The 19,165-nt window shown below is 50.4% G+C and overlaps 1 protein-coding gene across 3 annotated transcripts; it reads right to left on the bottom strand.

The window, feature by feature from the left end:
• Nucleotides 1-11,023: 11,023 nt before the first annotated feature.
• CACNG1 (calcium voltage-gated channel auxiliary subunit gamma 1) lies at nt 11,024-18,637 on the bottom strand. Of its 3 annotated transcripts, XM_081580758.1 has the most exons (5): nt 18,302-18,637; nt 17,376-17,447; nt 12,803-12,877; nt 11,829-11,966; nt 11,024-11,616 (listed from the first exon to the last, which is right to left on the bottom strand). In XM_081580758.1, the coding sequence occupies exons 1-5, from the start codon at nt 18,531-18,533 to the stop codon at nt 11,390-11,392; spliced, it is 744 nt and encodes a 247-aa protein (XP_081436884.1). In that variant the 5' UTR covers nt 18,534-18,637; the 3' UTR covers nt 11,024-11,389. The 3 variants fall into 3 exon arrangements, 2 of the variants coding, with proteins under 2 accessions (XP_081436884.1, XP_081436885.1); XR_014079730.1 differs by lacking the exon at nt 17,376-17,447 and having other exon boundaries at nt 11,829-12,352; XM_081580759.1 differs by lacking the exon at nt 17,376-17,447.
• Nucleotides 18,638-19,165: the final 528 nt, after the last annotated feature.

Below are 19,165 nucleotides of genomic sequence, written 5' to 3' on the forward strand. Positions count from 1 at the left end.
TGCATGTGTAGATGTTTGTAGCCTGGCCTGCCCCCCTCCCCCCACCCCCTCCCCCCGCCCCGCCCCCTCCCCCTTCCCCCCTCCCCCCGTATAAAGAACTGTGCCGCTTGAAGGTTTCTTTTCCCTCCAGTAAAACTTTGGTACCTTATTTGATGTTTACATTAAAATGTGACATTATACATGGCAAATTCAAATATTTTGCTAACTGTTTTGTTTGAGGAATACCATTAAAGAAGAAATATAATGTTTATCAAAGATGTATCAAAATTCATCAAAATCCGGGGCAAAAACTACCCTTGTTTTTTGTCTTTCGAGTCTTCTGAAAGAACCCCACTGAACTTGTATAAAAATATAAAATTTAAACAGCTCTCCTAAATATTCTACAGTCTAGACATTGTTTTGAGTGAACTTTGGTAAAATCCAAAGAAAAGCATTGACCCGCTTCAAACGTGTGGTCTTGTGACACTTTTGAAGCAAAGCATGTCCGTATTGTTTTCCTGACCTAGTAGTACTACTTTTATATTTCAGAGGTGTCTTGAAACTACAATATAACCTTTTTTAAAAAATAAAGTAATAGATAAGGTTGGGAAACATTGCAAATCCTGAATGGATCCTGATGATCCATTCAGAAATAGTTTTCTGGAAGGCTCCTTTTGAGTAGGCCATCATCTACTTGCAGTCCATTTTTAAACCAGTTGAAAAGTGGAGGGATAAAGGAAAACGTGTGCAGCAGGAGTTTGGCCGCAGCAGCAGCCCCCTGCAGCCACAGGCAGCCCCCTGCAGCCACAGGCAGCTCTGGAGGAGAGAGGAGAGGGCCTCTGGTTGGAGGTGGCCGAGCCGCAGGACCGACGGGGAGAGCCTCTTCTGTCCGGAGTGCAGCTGCCTTGCATGTGGCTGCCCAGCGCAGGCCGCGGTGCTGTGTGCAGTGGCAGGTGTAGACTGCACACGTGGTCACGGTTAGTACAGGTCACAGTTGGAAAACGAAGCCAGCAATTGAAGAGCACCTTGTGTTCTCTGTGCGATGTCAGATCACCGCATTCAGCGGTGCTGGATTTTACTCAACATAACTTTAGTCATGAAAAAAGAAGAAAAAATTTTGCTTTATAGCTGCGTATTTCCAACTTGGTGGCAAAACTCAAGATAGAGCCCAGATGAAAATGAGATCCCCCTGACGTGAGGGTGTCTGTGAAAAATAGCGTTCTTGTCAGTGAGGCCCCTCCTCCCCCCCCAAATATCCAGGACTGTGACACAGCTGGGTGAATGGTCGAAAGTGTGTTGGTGAAGACTGAGCTGTCACCTCAGGGCTGTCAGTTAAGCCTGTGTCATGAAGTAATTGCCTAATTACCTGTGTTCCATACCTGAACCTTTAAAAAATACTAGTTTCAAAATTATTTAAATGTGCCCACCCCACCCCCTTATATAAGTATGTTGACGATGGAAGCTTTGCATAAGGAAGCTGTTGGGTCGTTGTGACTTCAATGTTCTAAGCAGTTATTTCTGAAAAACTAAAAATAATAGCTACTTCCTAGTCCACTGCTGTGCTGAGCATGTCTGAGTGATCCTCATTTCTTTGTTGTTCCTGTAGCTAGTCAAGGAATCATAACGTTGTTCCCATCCAGTACGCTCTTATATTCAGCTTCAAATGCGAACTGCAACCTCTCACAGGCTTAGTCCTCAGCTTCCCTTAATGCCGTATTTCCAGCTGTGCTTGGAGTATTATGTGTGCATAATATCTTGTGACAGTTTTGAGGAAGTCTTAGCTGCAAGAATCATTGCAAGTTTCCATGGCGGTGAGGCATGGCTTCCGAGTACCATTCCTGCTCCTGGATCTGACTTGGGTAGCATGAGCAGGCACCCACGGATCAGACTGATGTAGCAGCTGATGGTCGGCCCCCTTGTCTGCAGGCGCCATGGTCACAGAGTCAACCAAGCGCAGATCAGAGATACTCAAAAAGATTCCAGAATGTTCCAGAAAGGAGAACTTGAATTTGCCATGCACTGGCAACCATTTACATAGCATTTATATTGTATCAGGTATTATAAGTAATCTAGAGAATGATTTAAAGTATATGGGAGGGTGTGTGAGTTACATGCAAATACCATGTCATTTTATAGAAGGGACTTGAACTCCAGCCCCTGCAGATACCAAGGGATGACCTTATTTCATAAAAAGGTTCAACCTTAGTTCAGATGGAACTTCTTTATTTTTGAAGCTTGATATTACCTCTGGGATAATACCAAGTGTTACCAGTTTCCTTTTCTTGCAATACAGATTTCTTCCAAGTGAGGTTAATTGCTCACATGATGCTTTTCTGCTTCTTTGTTCTCTGTATCTCTCTGAAATTTCCTTTTTTTTGCCAGAACTATTTTTTTTTCATTTTACTTTTTAATTTCAGTGCTACTGAGATTTTTTTTTTTTACGTTAAAGTTCTTTTGGATGATAGAATTTGTAGTTTTCATGCTAATTTTTTTTTTACTGATCTAAAAATGAATTTCTATTAAGATGTGGAAAGCTTCATTCAATGGAACATGGATATTTTCTGGTGGTGTGTTTTAAAGAGGGTTTTGGTTGCCATTTTGGCATTTTGGCTTTTGCTTTGCCAAATTGTTGTAGCAGAGCTTTGTTTCTGATTAACCAGCAGTTAATTATTGACCATTTAAACAACATAACCTTCATTTTCCTTTCCTCAGACAGGTAGGCTTTCTTTCTATCTGGGTCGTTTTGTATGTGTGAAATAACAAACTGCCTTGTGTGGCTTTATTCATCAAAGATTCTAGAATAAGTTTGGGTTTGATGTAAACATCAGTTGGTCTTTTCAGTTCAAAGAATTTCAGAATAAGTAAAATAAGCAGAATTCCCACTGAGTAAGCATTACCAAATTAAACATAGCAGTCTCCAAGACCTATTTGTGAAAATAGTTTCCGTGTTTATGGAGGCATTGAAGTTGCTGAGAAAGTTAACTGACTTTCCTAACTTGAAATAATCAGTATAGAGTGTTCTCTTGGTCTCGTGTGGTCGATTTTGCATGTTTCCTATTTGCCGTGTGTACCCGTCTGAGAGCAGAGCTGTAAACATGTAAGAATTTGTCTCTAGCCACCTTGACTCAAGAGGGCCAGGCCTAAGAGCCAGGGTGTGAAAACCAATTTCAAGATAAATTTTAGATTGCAACTACTGTTATGAAGAAGATTAGATTTACTGAAATCACCATTTTAAGAAGAGACACCTTAGATAGCATTTTTTCAATTGGAGTTATTTTTAAAAAGAGAACCCAGAAAAAGCCTATAAAACTACAAGATTAAAACTTTAAATATATTGAAATATACAAATTGCTACCTTAAATGGTACTTAGGCTATCTGGTTTTTCTTCTAGCTCCACAAAGGTAGTAATTTGGCTTTTGTAAGATTTCCCAGACGTGTTTCTTGCTAACCATCCCTCGAAAGTAGGAGAACCCTCAATTTTGAGCATGACCCTGTGTGTTCCTAAATCTCAAATGTTTGAGTGGATCTGATGGTTTGCTCCACTGTTTGCCACCTGATCCACAACTATTCAGCTCTTAGAAATAATGGATAGTGTTCTAACTATGGTCTCTTGTTCAGAGTATCACTTAGTGACGTCCGTCACACATTGTGAAGACATCAGGAAACAGTGAGCGGCATTTCAGCCTTCAGGGGGCTCCGTGTATGAGGGTTCTCAAGTTCTCCCTCTGCTTGAGGTTGGATATTTATGTGCTGAGATTTCACTGTCAAACTGCTAAATTCACACTTAACTACTTTCATACCTTGTTTAATAAGCAATTTCAAGACCATTATTTACAAGGAATGACTCTTATTAACATTTTTATAAAACACATTCAGGAAATGGCATTGTTATTCCTTTAAATTAGAATATCACATTAAACAGAAGTACAAAAATTTTAATATAACATTTAAATTTTTTGAAATGTTTGAAAATAATCTACTTTGGAATAAATGTTAAGGAAATAGTCACAGGAGTTTCTAAATTTCTTTGAAAGGAGGTACCTAACAGAAGAATCTAGACTTAGTAACGTGAACTGTGGTTAAATCCTAAACTCAGTTTTACAGTGTTAGTCTAAAGCTTCTAAAACTGGAGTGTTGAGAAAACCCAGAGACATTCATATACTTATAGTTCCAGTCATGTATTAGACCAGACTTTATTTGCAATTTGTTCAACAGAGATTTTATTTTGATACGAATATTAAGCATAATGCATAGTAAGTTTTATATAATTCTATAAGTTCATTAAACAATATTATGGACTTTTCATTATATTCTTTGGGAGTCTTTTAGCTGTTTCTACACCTCATATGAGGTGTCTTTTGTATTTTATTTTGCATACTAGCATGTGACTGCCTGCGTTAGAACTATGTATAGGAGGGGAAACCAATATTAAATTTTTTTTTATGTTTTGAAATAAATTTTGTCATTAGCTTCTTTTTTTTTTTTGTGATGTGTGAGCAGTGGAGGGGAAGAGGTGAATTCCATAGGTTTCCACACAGAATAGAAGGAGTATCTGTTTACACGTCTGTCCTGTCTGAGTAGGACAGAGAGTGGATCGCAGAGTTGAGTGCCTGTGTCAGAATTGCCCGGGAGCCTTGTCGAGTACAGGTTGCTGGACCCGCCCCGCCCTCTCTGACTCCAGGCTGGAGCCCGGTCGTCTGCATTTCCAGCAAGATTCAGACAAGGCTGAGGCTGCTGTCCAGGCAACACAGCTTGAGAACTGCTGGTCTCGAGAAAGCCCGAGGGTCTTTTTAATCGTACATGTATTTATTCAGTGTGCAAAACTGATCTCTTGAGACATTTTTATAATTCGGGATGTTCATGAAGAATGACCTCTAGAGCGAAGAGCCCTCTGGGTGGGGGCCGCCGCCTCCCCCACCAGCATTCACCCTCAGGTCTGTGCTGCTCTCCCAAGTCAGCGTAGGAGTGCGCGCATTTCTAGGGGGAGTTTGGTTTCCTGTACTGCAGCCTGGGCTTTGGTCTAGAAGCTGTGCATTTGTTTGGAGAGCTTAAAGTCAGTCTTGATGCTCCGCACACAGAGATGAGCTTTGTGGTCGGAAGCCATCGGACTGGCACGGGAATGCCCTTTGTGTTTATGGAGGCCCTAAGTGTCAGAGGCCCCAGACTAAGACGGCAGTGACATTGAGCATGGAAAATGATAGGTAATCCCCAAATGATGTCTTTGTGGTTTTCATGTTTTGAGGGATGAGAGAGATGAGGGCAAAGGATTTGCTTTTCAAATTATGTGTTTCTCAGGTTAAACTTAACTTTGGATTCTTTGCCAATGGGTGTTAGGGGAGCCTGCAGTATTGTTTAGGGCAGAAAATTGACAATTGTCTCTGATTTCTTTGCTACCTTTTAAAAAATCTATATATGTTTGCAGGAAACAGTCTAGAGGAATCTGCCACCTACACAGCATGAGTTATTCATAAACTATAGGTGCACATGTATGAGCAAGTTATTTTTGAGAGAAACTGCCTATGATATAATAAACCTACAGGTCTATGGGTATTTTAAAATTTGTGTGTTATTGTCATTAATATTCCCCCTGGAGTGCAGCTTGAGAGGTATTGGTCTCTGCCTCTGGTTTTTTGTTTGGCTTTGAATTTACTGAGACTAGAAAGAGAGAAAAAATTATTTTTAAGGTAATAGATTATAGAATGACTTAGATGTAGACCATATGATAAGCATCCTAGAACACACAGCTTTGGAATTCTTAAAACAGAGTACTTCCTCCTTGAAAGGCTTGATAATCTTTGGTGGGATTGTTTATATGGTCAGCACAGGTTACTTTATTCAGTTGCAGCTCATAGGGAGCTTCAGTTTATTTATACTTTGCTTTGCACGATGCCTTGGATGCAAAGACCTCTCTCTCTCTTTCAGTTAGTCAGGGGGCTCTCTGTCCAGGTTGAAGTCCTGACAGGTCAGCTACACCTGAGAATGTTTCTCAGCCCCCACCCCCCACAGAGGACGAGTCAGGTTTTTATGTATCCAGACCATGCCAGCTTCTCATAACCCGTGTGTATGACAAGTACTGTATCCGCTTTCTGTGCCAGTCATCCAGTCTGATTCTTTGAAACCCATGAAGGTACTGGTTAAATGTGGTAGTTGTATCCTAGGTAAATAGGGTGAATAAAATACCTCTCCTCTAAATTATAACGGTAATGGGTTTTGCATTTTATTGAAGGCTTCATTAGTGACACAGTGGTTTTTTTTAATGCCTCAAGAATACAGTTCTTAACTGGTTTAGCTAACTTCATACAGTCATTTAGCAAATTCATACAGGGTCTTAGTTTGGCAAGCCTTCCAAAGGAAGGTTATATAAAACTGATTTGATCCGTTTCCATCTCTTCAAAAAGTACCAGCTGTACAGCCATCTATCTAATAATCATAATTTATGGCAAAATTATTATTTTTTTCTTTGTGATTAATGATACCTCATCTGAGAATTCTAATACCTAAAGAGTTTATCCTTAAAAGTAAAAATGACTTTGTACCATAAAATAACCCCAAAGCCACTCTCTAGGGTTTTTATTTCCTTCTCTTTTTTTGTCATTTTCTTTTAAAACTTAGTTTTGGAATTACTTTGGCCACATTGGTTCCTTAGAACAAGGTTTCAGTTCGGAGTTCTACAATTCCTACATTGTGATCATTGTCTCAGTGAAATTCTTTTGTTTTAAAAGATTCATGGTAACACAAAATGTATTTTACTGCTACAACTAAAATGTATTTATAATAAAATGCCTTTTTAATAATTTGGAGATCTGTTTATTATCTGTGAAACACTATCCTCTGCCTCCTTTCAAGATCAAAGGTCTGACAGGTTAAGCACAGTACTTTGCTTTTATTCATGATATTAACCAGTAAAACCAGCTAAAGTACAGAACTAAATATTAATTTGTAAAATTGTGACTCTAGTTTTAAGAAATTTGCAACTTAAATCTCTAAACTTAAGCGGTAGTAAAGGCCTGAAGGCTTCAGTTGTTAGTTACCTGAAAGTTTAAAGATCATCAGCCCTTTTCAAATTAAAAAAGTAACCCAGATGGCTCAGTGGTAAAGAATCCTCCTGCCAATGCAGGAGACATGAGTTTGATCCCTGGCTCAGGAAGATCCCCTGGAGGAGGAAATGGCAACCCACTCCAGTATTCTTGCCTGGAGAATCCCATGGAGAGAGGAGCCTGGTGGGATGCAATCCAAAGAGTCGAAAAGAGACACTGCTGAGCTGAGAGAGAAGAGACAATCGTGAATTGCTCTTAACAAGTCCCTTATTAATTATTAATGCTGGGCTTATTAATGCCGGGCTTGTGCAACCCAGAATTTATTTCAGACCTTGTAAACCTAGTTGACATCAACATGTGAGGGGGTGTGCCAAACATTAATCACACTCCCTCCCCTGCCCTCCAAGTGCTGGCTGGGCACAAAATTGGCCTGAGGCAGGGTCTTGTTTTCGTTGGGGAAATAATTCTTCCCATGTGCCATAATATGACTGTGCGTGCCCTGGCGGCCTTATTTTAACCTCCTATTAATGTGGCACCGTGAATCGAACTTGAGTATACTGTGCTTCAGGTTTGCAAATGTGGGGAGGTGGGACAGTCGGCCTTTCATAAAGACAGGTTACAATTCTTACCGCAGTGAATCATATTCAAGATGGGTATCCTGCTTTCTTTGAGTTGATCTGATCTGACATAAATCGTCTCTGGGTTTTTGCAAAGAAACACACTTCTTTACATCTAAATCAAACAGCTGTGGAGAAGCCCTTGGGCTGCTATCTGCTCTAGGGGAAGTAACCAAGACCAATTTTCAGTGGGAAAAATGCAAAGAAGACTCACTCAGGTGTATTAATTCCTGTGCATTACTGGTGCTCTTTGAAGCACTTTTCTGAGAATGAAAGTAGGAGAATGTGATTTCATCAAAACTGCAAGACAGGAACATTCTGTATGGAGCGTGGGTTGAGCTGGAGAATGGAGAGTCGGCTTAGGGGGAGCGCTGAAATGGAGCTTGGTTAAACTGGGACGCGCCGATGCCCCTGTGCCTTGGAGCTGAGGCCAGGGTCCGTAATGGGCTCTGATGCCCGATGCACACAGCGGTGTTGTCCTAACAAACCACTTCCCACAAGGATGGAGACCCTCTCTTCAGATGTGAGGACCCATCTTGATCGCATGGCCTCAGTTCCAGTTTACCCTACCGACTGCAGCTGACTTACCTTTCTGAAGTGGATCTGATGGGTGCCACTTTTACCGAGAAGCCCTCCATGGTTTCCTGTCGCACCTTCAACTTCTTAGCTGGACTTTGGAGCACTGCAAAGTCAGACTAAGTCAGACTGCTTGCCCTTCCTTCTCTAGAAGAACCCTCGCCCTTCCTTGCTTCTCAGCTCAGTTTGGAGCACACCCTTCAGCACCCAGACACCCAGGCCTGCTCTGGGGAGTGCTACTTATTACTCAGGATTCTGTAAATCCACCTTCCACACTCCCCGGTTGGAATTAGCTCCCTTCTCCTCTAAGGGCCTTATCCTCGCGTTACCACAGTTTTTGTGTTCGAGTTGGGAGCTGGTGAGCTTCTGGTTGACAGAGATCTGGTCCCGAGGCCCCAGGCCTGCAGCGTAGGCTCTGCACCTTTACAGAGCACACCCTGAAATGCCGGCTGAAGCAGCTCAGAGGGGTGGATTCAGAGAAGAGCTTAAGGACCCTCTCCCCTCCCTACGGATGCCCTTTGCCAGTGCAGTGCGGCCAGATGCCAACTGCTGATGGCAGCGACGGCCCGGGTGCAGCCACACCCCCGCCCACTCCGCTCCGCCCCCCCAGCGATGACACAGCTTTAACAGTCAGCGGTGTTTTGTGTCTTCCCAGCTGTCACTGTTGGAGCCCTTGATTTGACAGCTTCACCATGGTTACGTCAACTTTGATGGATGCTGCCTACCTTAGCATCTCCCGGTCTGTAGGCATAAACCTACCATACAGACTTTTGGGAAAGTGATGAAATTCCCCTTGGTCTGAAGCTCTGGTGGATTTTAAATCCACAGTGGGAGGTAATTAAATAGAATGGGAGCTGCAGCTTGCAGAGTCTGTGGTGTTAGCCCACTCTTAGCTCATTAAAGCGGATGCTCTGCAAATTGATTTGAACCATTGTTTTGGGAGACCGTGGGGCTAATTCCTGAGAGGGCATCCGTGATGATGGGGTGAACCAGCCGCAGCTCTGGAAGGCGGGCTCGGCTGGCTGGTCACGTGGCTTGCCCTCTAGGCTCTCCTGTAGACAAACCAGAGGAGAATGGATTTGATGCTGTTTTGCCCACTAGTTGGACAGAAATGTAACCTGGGCATCTCGGACAAGCCCTCTAAGCATCAGCAGAAGCCGAAAGGGAAGGGCCTGAAGTGCGGTGGTAGGCGGCTGGTCTCTGGACCTGCTCTTCAAACACACCTGTTGTCAGGTCTTCTGTCAGCTTGGAATCCAGACAGGCATGTGTTTCTACAAACAGCAGAAGTGAGCACTCTTGGCTGAGTCTCCTTTTCATAGTTTTGAGGCGTTAGTCCTCTTTTAACTTGGCGGTTGGGCATAAAGCGAGCGGTGTGACCCGGGACCAAAGTAACGGCACTGCTGGCAGGTGTGTAAGCGATCAGGCTTTACCGGACAGATCAACTCGCCTCCCTGTGACCCTGCGGGCCAGCGGTCCCCAACCTTTTGGGCACCACGGGCCTTTTTGGTCTCCAAGGACTGGGGGCAGGGGTGGCTTCCGGATGATTCAAGTGCATCACATTTATTGTGCAGTTTATTATTATTACATCAACTCCATCTCAGATCATCAGGCACTAGGTCCCGGAGGTTGGGGACCCTGCTATAGGCCTTCTAAGGCCTAGGTCGTTCCTGCTGGGTTGGTTGTGCTAAAGGGCGGAAGAGGCAGCATTTTGAAAAACAATTGTGCTCTAGTGTCATTAAAGGTAGTTTTGAATCATCCAACAAAGGCCTTGTAGAAACCTATCTGTTCCTTTTGTTCTTTTAATTGAAGCTGTGTGAGTTTCAGGTGTTCAGCAGAAACCTGTCTGTTCTTAAAGGCTGCCGGCTGACGTGTTCCAGCTGAGAAAACCCATCCCATCCGGGCCCGCAGTCGCGAGCTCCGCTGTGGCGGATGCAGGGGCCCAGGCCCAGCAGAGGGCGAGCCACGCGGGCTGTGGGCCCCCGAGGGCACGGCCCGGGCCCCCAGGAGCTCTGGTGGTCCTCTCCCCACGCGTCCTGTTGCTTCTTGGGAGACCCCTGGCCTCTTCCAGCTCACATACTTGTCTGATGCGCCGGTGTACCCCAGGGGCATTGTGCGGAGCATTTGACTGGGTGAGGTAGGTTCTAGCTGCCAGGGTGACTCAGGAAAATATCACCCAGCAAGGCAGGTGCAGGGAACCACGCGGAACGGGGTAGGAACTGGGAATATGAGCCCAGTGTCAAGGGCACACAAGGAAGAAAGCATGGATTTTGCACAGAGGGGTTAGAGGCCTCTGGAACAGATCACGGTAAGGGGCACGGGGTCCTTTCTGCTCATGAGCCTGGCTTTCCAGCCCCAAGGGCTGGCTGAATGCAGGGGATTCAAAGGCAGAAGAGTGTAACTTGTGACACTCCAGGTGGCCCTTGGTGTCTGCTGCTAAGCCCGGCTACCTAATGTTCTCTGCCACAAAAATCCAGCGTCTGAAACCAGACCCTTGTGGCTGGGCGGCTGGAGCCCTGTGTCAGCCCTGGGATGCCTCTGGCACTGGGAGCTCTGGAAACAACGCTCCTTGTTTTTCACGCCTTTGCCAATTCAGATGGCCTCTGGTTTCTCCTGAAGACAACCCAGGGCCCAGAGTTAGAAATTGGGATGCAGAGCCTCTAAGTCTTGCCAGTAAACAGACCCTCTGTCCCTGTGTCCCCACAGACGTCCTCACCATCCCCGGGGCCTATGCCTTCATTTCTCCTCTGGGTCAAGGGGGCCCTTGGGCTGTGTGGTCAGGAACCCAAGCGGTTTCTACGCAAGGCCAAGGAAAGGCAAGTTTCAAAGAGTTTTTATTTCAAATCGCAGTCAGACCACTTAAAAAGTGCTTGTCGGGTCTCCCAGAAGCCAAGGAGGGGATGTCGGGGGACCAGGAAGCAGAGAGGCGCTGGCGGCTCTCACAGCTGAGCACCCGGGGCGGCGGGCGAGCCGCGGAGGAACCTCGGGGAGGCAGGTCGAGGACCCCCGCGGACCCCCGCACCGGCCGCCCCGCCCCTCCCGGCCGGCCGGGCCAAGTCCACTAGCCAGGTGGGCCGCGCCGCGTGTCCACCGGCCGGCCCCGGAGAAGCGCCGCACCGGCTGCGCAGTGGGGACGCGGAGAAGTCACGCCCGCCGCCGCCGCCTCCGGCCCGGGCCCAGGGCTAGTGCTCGGGCTCGGCGTCCATGCAGGACTCCCAGGGGTCGCGGGGCATCCGCGGCAGCGCGAGGAGCAGCAGCGCGAGGCCGCCGACCAGGAGCAGGGCTGCGGCGACGCAGGCGCAGGCGAAGGACCAGGTGAGCGAGTGCGCGATCCAGGCCGTGTGCTCGCTGTCCACCATGCGCTGCACCGACTGCCGCATGACCTCCGCCGACACCGAGAGGCAGAGGCCTGCGGGCACAGCCGGGCTCAGGCCGCGGGCCTCCAGGGGCCGACCCGGGGCGGGGGGTGCTGGGGGGGCGGGGCAGGGGTTGGGGGTACAGGGGGGCATGGGGAGCGGGGGGGTGGAGCCGGGCCTTGTCCAAACCCAGCCCCCACCCGGCGGGCTGGGGAGAGGGTCTGGAGCATCCCTCGGACCCGCACCCACGGGAGCCCCATCCTACCCGCGAAGATGTAGAACATGGAGGCCGGCCTCAGCAGGTAGTCCCGCTTCTTCCGGAAGGACAGGAGCGCGCAGAGGGTGCCCACGATGATGAAGCCCAGGCTGAAGATGGCGATGGCGGCGGCCGAGATGCTGTACTCTGCGGCACAAGAGTGCGGGGACGCAGGGGCCTCAGGAGGGGCTCGGCATCCCCTCACCTGTTGTGCCTGCCCCCAGGTTAGCGACTGCTCCGCATTCTGTTGTCCCCATTTCCCAGGTGAGAACACTGAGGGTCAGAGATGAAATCGTTCCTTCCGAGTGGCACATGAGTAAGGGATGGGGCCAGGATGTCCACAGGACCTAATTCCTTCTCCAGGTCGTCCAGGCACCAAAATGAAGGTCTTCCTTCCAGAGGCAGAGGCCTCGGAAGGTGGTCGGAGATTTGTGGCTGAAGACCTGCCTGGAGCAGAAACCTTCCTCCCAGAGTCAGGGCTGAAGGTGACATCCAGGCTCGGGGTGGTCTGTCCTGGGACTGACAAGCGGCCTCTGGAAGGATGAGAGTGCGGCTTGTTACAGAGCTCGGTGTCGGAGAGGATGTGTGTGCGTGTGCCAGTGTGTGCACGTGTGAGCATGTGTGTCTGGGTGTACATGCGTGTGCGTGTCTGGGTGTGTGTGCATGTGTGGGCGTGTGTGTGTGCATATGTGGGCGTGTGTAAGCATGCAGGTGTGTGTATGTGTGTACCTGGGCATGCATGTGTATGCATGTGTGTGTAGTGTGCGTGCGCGGGAGCCCTGATGCAGAGACCTGAGACGCCTGGAGGTGGGAGCTGCCATCTCTGGGCGCACAGGTTGGCCTGGCTGCCGCTGACAGACTTCAGAAGGTGCTGCTTGTCATCAAGCAGGAGGCTGGGGCTTTCAGGCCAGGGATTTTCCGGCTCAGCAGGGAGTGGTGGAATCCACTTTTCCGCCCCCTCCCTACCCTCTGCCCAGCCTCACCTTTCTGAGTAGTGACTTCGAAGATCTCGGAGCTCTCGCCTGGGTTAAAATGCCTGAAGTAGGAACAGTTTTTCTCTGCAAAGGAGGGAGACAGTTGAGAGAAAGGGCTGCAGCTGGGGCGGGAGCTGGCAAGGAGGGGGCGGGCCAGTACCCCCAGGTCTTCTGGCTTGCTCTCTGCTCTCTAAACCCTGATTCTGGGCCAAAACAAGCATCTTTCTTCCACCCTTAGACCAGAAGTTTGGTGGGAAAAGGGCTGCATAAGAGTCTGAGGATCTTCAGAGACCTGAGGCTGACTCAGTCCGGCCACAGAGCGCTGGATACTGAGCCCATTTGGCAGATGGGGTAACTGAAACCCAGAGTTCAAGTCTGTTCGGGACTGTAGGACACGTGGTTAGTCAGGGCCAGACAGTGGTCCTCAGCTGGGGCTGGTTCTGGCCCCAGGGGACCCTGGGCAGTGTCTGGAGACACTTCTGTGTCCCAGCTGTGCAGACGGCTCCTGGCACCTGGTGGGTGGTGGCCTGGGATGTGCCAAACACCCTGCAGTGCATAGAACTAACTACCACCCTCAGATGCCAGAGGCGCTGGGGCTGCCAGACCCTGGATCACGTACGACCCGGGGCTGGTTTCTAAACAGCATCCAGGCCCCTTCTGAGGCACTGGGTGTGACCTGGGAAACAAAGTCTTTTTCAAGAACTTTCCAGGAGATTCTGATGTTCAGCCCTGTTTAGAAACCTGGCTCCAAGCCTCTTAAAATGCTGCCCAAAGGGCTTTGCTTAGTGGGCCATTGTGTGGACTTGGATGAAGGGCAGAGAACCTCTGGGGGCCACATGTGACCATCATCTCATTCATTAGGCCCTCCACTCCTGTAAGCATAGAGGCAGCACAGCTGAGACCTTCCGAGTGAGCTGCTCGGCCCACTTGATTAGGGCCTGGGAAAGCCATGGAAGATGTGTGCTGGCCACAGGGCCAAAAATCTGGATTTGGTAGGGGGCAGAGGAGGAACTCCAGAGAAGGCAATGGCACCCCACTCCAGTACTCTTGCCTGGAAAATCCCATGGACGGAGGAGCCTGGTAGGCTGCAGTCCATGGGGTCACGAAGAGTTGGACACGACTGAGCAACTTCACTTTCATTTTTCACTTTCGTGCATTGGAGAAGGAAATGTCAACCCACCGCAGTGTTCTTGCCTGGAGAATCCCAGGGATGGGGGAGCCTGGTGGGCTGCCGTCTATGGGGTCGCACAGAGTCGGACACGACTGAAGCGACTTAGCAGCAGCAGCAGCAGCAGAGGAGGAACTCAGAACAAAGAAATTCACACTGATTTTCAATATAATTTCTCCTCCATTTTTCTCTTTTAATCTCTCTTACAACTAGATACACTGTAAAATTCAAGGGCTATTGCTTATTGCATAGTTTAATGTTCTTTACTGCTGATTGAGGAAGTAGATGAACGGATTATTTTATACTATTTTGTTTCTTAAAAAACTAAATCATGTTGCTTTTTATTTGTGTGAGGCACTGCCCTGAACTGTTTTTCCTGTGTGTCCTTGAACCTCAGTAGAAACTCTGCTCCTGGTTTAAATGCGTCCACTTTGTGCCTTCATTTCTGTTTTATCTTCAGGCCACAGTTTAATGATCACCAGGTGTTTGGTGCCTCGTTTCTTTTGGGAAAAAACCTGCCGCCAAAGTCGTAGCTCTCACTGGGGTCCAGGCTTCCGTCCCTCTCCCACTGAAACCTCTGCCCCCCCCCAATGTCAGGGTTACTGCTGCTCCGCAGTGGAGGAAGAGAATGACCCCGGGAGATGGAGCCTGGTTTAGCAGCAGCAAATGTTCCATGAAGTAAACAGCCTTTTCTTTGAGCTTCTATATTTAAATCACTTTCCTTTTGAGCCGAGTTACCTGGGGTGTGTAGCTGCTGCTGGTGATGTCAGGCGCTTCTGGTGCTATTTTCAAGCGTAACGGAACTCTCTTGTATGTGTTAAATTATTAGCTATAGATTCTCTAGCATCCCTGCTTCTAATGGCTCGTGCGAGGTGACAGGTCCCCCAGGGTCTCCCTCTGGACAAAGGAATAATTTCTGTCTCACTCTGTAAGGGCCAATTTTGGTTGCCTTTGAAAACCTCTGAAGGGAATTGACTGAATTCATGCATGTTTCACGATTGGCTGCCTCCCTGACAATTTGCAGACCCTGAGTTAGAAGCCTTCGGCACGAGTGGCCTGGACATAAGGCCTATCGAGGACCCGGCCAAGGCAGGCACGTCCACGTTGCCAAAGGTCCTCTTGCTCAGGTGGCAGTTGGGGTGTCAGCACCCCCAGACAAGCACCAGGCTCTGGGGAAGCCAGTCTGCAGATTGTGCGGGGACAAGTACAGGCACCCCCCCTACTAAGCGCTTTCACAGGGTGGCTGGGGGCTCCCACTCAGGGCGTCTGGAGGCCCCAGCTCCCTTCCTTCGTGGCAGGTCTTTGGGCGAGCGGATGGGCCCGCCCGCCCGTCCCCTCTCCTGACTCAGTACTTGAGGATGACCGATGTCTCTGTGCTGAACCAGAAGCACCGCTGCAGGGCCCTGTGGGTGCCCATCGGGGACCGCAGCCCCTCCGTGTCTTGTAATCTTTTTTAATTTAAAATTAAAACCTTGACATTTTAAACAATATAACTTTGGAAATTAGATGTCCACTCTTCCCCTGGGTTTGTTTCTGTGGCTGTTTGTTATTGTTGCTTGCTAAATTACATTTCTGAATTAAATATGTGAAGTCTGTGTTCATGTATGGCCACTGAAATCGCTGCACAGTTAGTTTGGTGGTCAGCTCACAGAGATTTCCTAGAACGCTTGGAAGCCATGCCTCTCCCGGTCTTTGCAGAGGAGCTCCGTGCTAGCACTCAGCCAAGCAGCCTGCGTTTCTGCCTTAGCCTTTCTCCCCCTTTCTCTTTCCCCTCCCTCCCCTGCCCCGCTTGCTCGCTCGCTGCCTTTCCTGCCCCGTCTCTCTTTCCCCCTCCCTTGCCCTCTCTCCCTCCATCTCCCTCTCTTCATGCAGCTCCACATAAGCCAGAGGTGAGAGCTTATGGCCTTCCCAGATCGTTCCTGTGCACACTTGTTGTACTGTGGACCCACGTGGCCTCCTAAATTCCCAGGAATATGTTGGAGCCTTTCAAAGCCACCTGTCTTATTCTCCAGTTTTCCTGTTAGCCTATTGTTTGCTCTGTTATCTGCTCCCTTAGGCAGTTATGATATTAAACAACTGTCTCTAATTGTTTTTGACAAATGCCTCCTGGGTAAAAGACTGTTTCCACTGGATGAGCTCAGAGTCAGGTCGAATAAAGACAGCCTTGCAAGTGGGGACTTCTAGGGAACCACCAGACAGATCAGATAATGACAGCACTCTGGGAATGAGGCCTTGAAAGGGATCCAGCCCAACTCTGTCCCTTCTGGAGACTTCCAGGCAGCTGGCTTCACTCTGAGGGCAGGCTGTTGGGTTTTGAGGCTGTGACAGAGTCAGGGAGGAAAGAACTGGAATAGCAGCTTAAGATACCACAGACCTCATTGTTCCTACTGAGATTCACCCCTCTTTCTTGAATAAGCGCTTGCTTATTGCTACAAGACTGGTTAACTTCCAGAGTTCTGAAAAAGTTTATTCTGATCGTGTTAGCCAATGTTCTCATTGTTTTTATGGAGAAAAGAATTTTTGGAAGTTCTTACTCTGTCATTTTTTCTGGTGTCATCCAAAGTTAACATATGTAATATATCTGTTTGGCAGACAGCACTATACTTGTATTTGTAGTTGTTGTTGTTAACTTATGAGGGAAGGTGTATGAACTCTATTCCTCCCAGCAACAGTGATCCCGCAGAGCTCAGGCAGGCTGGGTGTGGAAGGAAAACGACATCCCCTTGCAGAGAAAGGTGAGGGGAGGAGGCAGGAGTGCACTTGGACAGCTCGTCGGGCCACGGCAGTGCTCACAGGCTCGGAAGGTGTGATACACTCTGGACCAGGAGAAGACGGCCTAGAGGTCGACTTGACTCGGGCTCGCTGCCAGGCCAAGTCGGCGCGTCCCCTGAGGCTGGTCAGGTCACGTCCCACCAGTTGTCTCTCCTTATATAGGCTCCCCTCACCACCCTGCCCATCTGCCCTGTAAATTCACCGGGCTTTAAAAGGCCAAGGACAGGTGGACCATAACAGTGCATTCCCGTGCATGGTCCCTGGAGAATGTGCCCCGCCCAGGAGGGCTGGCGGGATGGTGCATCTGTTCATGGGTGTGCTCGGCAGTGGCCGTGGGGCGTGGGCATCTGGGCTACATGATACCCTTCGAGCACATGTCCGTGCCTGTGAGAGCCCTCAGGCTTGGGACTTGCTGTGTCTTCCAGGTGCCCGGGAGTGAGCAGGGCAGGGCTTCCCTGGGGTCGGCGGAGGGAAGAGCAAGGAAGGCGAGAGGGGTGGAGGGGTGGGGTTCGGGCTCCGTCCCCCACAGAGACTGCAGGGCCCTCAGGGACTTAGCAGTGCCTTTCTTGAAGGGCAGGGTCCAAGGAACACCCAGTCTGATAACAGACTAATTCTGAAAACCAGGTGGGACCCTGCACTCACCCTGGTCGCCGGCCCCCTTGGGGTGACATTGGAAGGAACGCTGGAGGGGACTTTGGGTTGCTGGGCCCGAGCCTGTGTGTTAAAGGAAGACGTGGAGTCTGCGATGGGCTTTGTCAGCGCCCAGTGCTCTAGGGGGTTGTGGGCAGGGCCCGCACAGAGCCCAGTCTGATGCCGCCACCAGGCTCTTTCCGCAGCAGGCGCTCTGTCCACTATGAATGTGGAGGCTCCACACCTGCAGAACAGACTGGCCACCTCACACCAGGTGTTCGCCACAAAGAGCTCCTTCAAGCGTGGTTCGCTCGCCACTGGGAGAGTGAAGCAGGCATTTAAACCACAGCGAAAGGAAGCATTTTCTAAGTCTGAAGGGGACCCTGTTCAGGAGGCGGCGCAGGACACACAGTCCTCGCGAAAAGCGGGTCCCGCCTCACAGACGAGTCACCTGTGTGGGCGCTCAGGGCCGGCACCCAGGAGGGACGCCCACTGGGTTTGCTCCTGCCGCCTTCAGAGGAGGAGTCCTGCCTTCTCCTTTTGCACAGAGCCCGGTAACCCTTGAGCGGAGTGTGTCCGCACTCCAGCCTGGAATGAGCTCCCCCGAGGAGCCCTTCCACCTGAGGCCTGCGTTTGGCGGAGCAGCGAGGGGGCGGGGGGAGTGGGGGGGGCGCCCAGGGGGAGGCGCCCAGGCCGAGTCTGCAGACCTGCGTTCCCTTTCCTGAGCCGCGGTCTGTCTGCCCATCCAGACCCCTGCCCCCTGACCAGCTCCGAGCCCCAGGGCACAGAATAGCAGGAGACCAGCGCCCTCACTCCACAGCCCGGCTCCGCCCCAGCCTGCACCGCCGCGCGGCCGGCCCCCCGCCCCCGCCCGGGCGGGCACGCCGGGGCAGGGGAGCCCCGTCCTCCCACAGGGGTGGCGGCGGAGGGTACGTTACCCCCAGGCAGGGTGATGGGGCCGCAGCTCCTCTCCTTGTCGCCCACGAAGATCCGCTTCGTGCAGATCCGCCAGAGGCCGAAGTGGGCCGCCTCGCAGGTGGCGTTGTGGTGCTCCACGTGGGGGCTCAGCACGGCCCAGTGGTCCGTCACCACGGCCACCAGGGCCAGCACGATGCCCACCAGGATGCCCAGGAGGGCCACTCGGACCTTCAGGGCTTTGGTTGGGGACATGGTGGTCCCAGGGCAGTGGGCGCCTGGGGTCCAGCGGTAGTGTCCTTCCAGCCGGGGGCAGCCGGGCTGGGGCGGCAGCCGGGGGTGGAAGCTAAGTTTAGTGTGCCCGGCGAGCCAGGGTGGGCTGGCTGTGGGCGAGGCCACTGGACGGGCTCAGCAGCTGCCCAGGCGTGTCAGAGGCCTGAGGAAGCTTCTATTAATGCACACCCCGGCGCCTTGCCGAGGACCGCTGCTCCTTGGGTTTCAGGGCTGGCTCCTCTCCCTGGGGCCAGGAACACACCAGGGTGTGGCAGGAGAGAAGGCTCTGAGGGTTGCAGACTCGCCACCCCCAGATCCTGGCTCAGGGGGCCTGAGCTTGGAGGGGCGAGGGGCACAGGCCTGGCGCCAGGCGTGCCAGCATCTTCCAGCTGGGGCTGAAGGAGGAGTGAGCTGCCGGGGAGGGCGCAGACCCAGGGACACAGGCCTCTGTCCTCGCCTGGGACCAGGTGAATGGGGCTCTGTCCTGGGGCCTGGGGGCCCCATCCGGGGCCTCTGGCGCCCACAGCCCAGGGGAGCGCATGCTAGACCTGAACCCCCACCCCCCAAGCCTCCCCAGGTGGCTCCTGCACTAGTTCCTTGTTAGTTCTCTTTCC

The sequence above is a fragment of the Giraffa tippelskirchi genome, chromosome 3, assembly GCF_054371585.1.
Source record: "Giraffa tippelskirchi isolate mGirTip1 chromosome 3, T2T-mGirTip1v1.2.pri, whole genome shotgun sequence".
Lineage (NCBI taxonomy): Eukaryota > Metazoa > Chordata > Mammalia > Artiodactyla > Giraffidae > Giraffa > Giraffa tippelskirchi.

Coding starts and splice junctions, on each gene's coding strand:
- CACNG1 (XM_081580758.1), bottom strand. CDS start 18,533: ATGTCCCCAACCAAAGCCCTGAAGGTCCGAGTGGCCCTCCTGGGCATC. Junction 17,448..18,301: donor CCCCATCACCCTGCCTGGGG/GTAACGTACCCT, acceptor TTTAACACACAG/GCTCGGGCCCAGCAACCCAA. Junction 12,878..17,375: donor CAAGGGGGCCGGCGACCAGG/GTGAGTGCAGGG, acceptor CCTCCTTTGCAG/AGAAAAACTGTTCCTACTTC.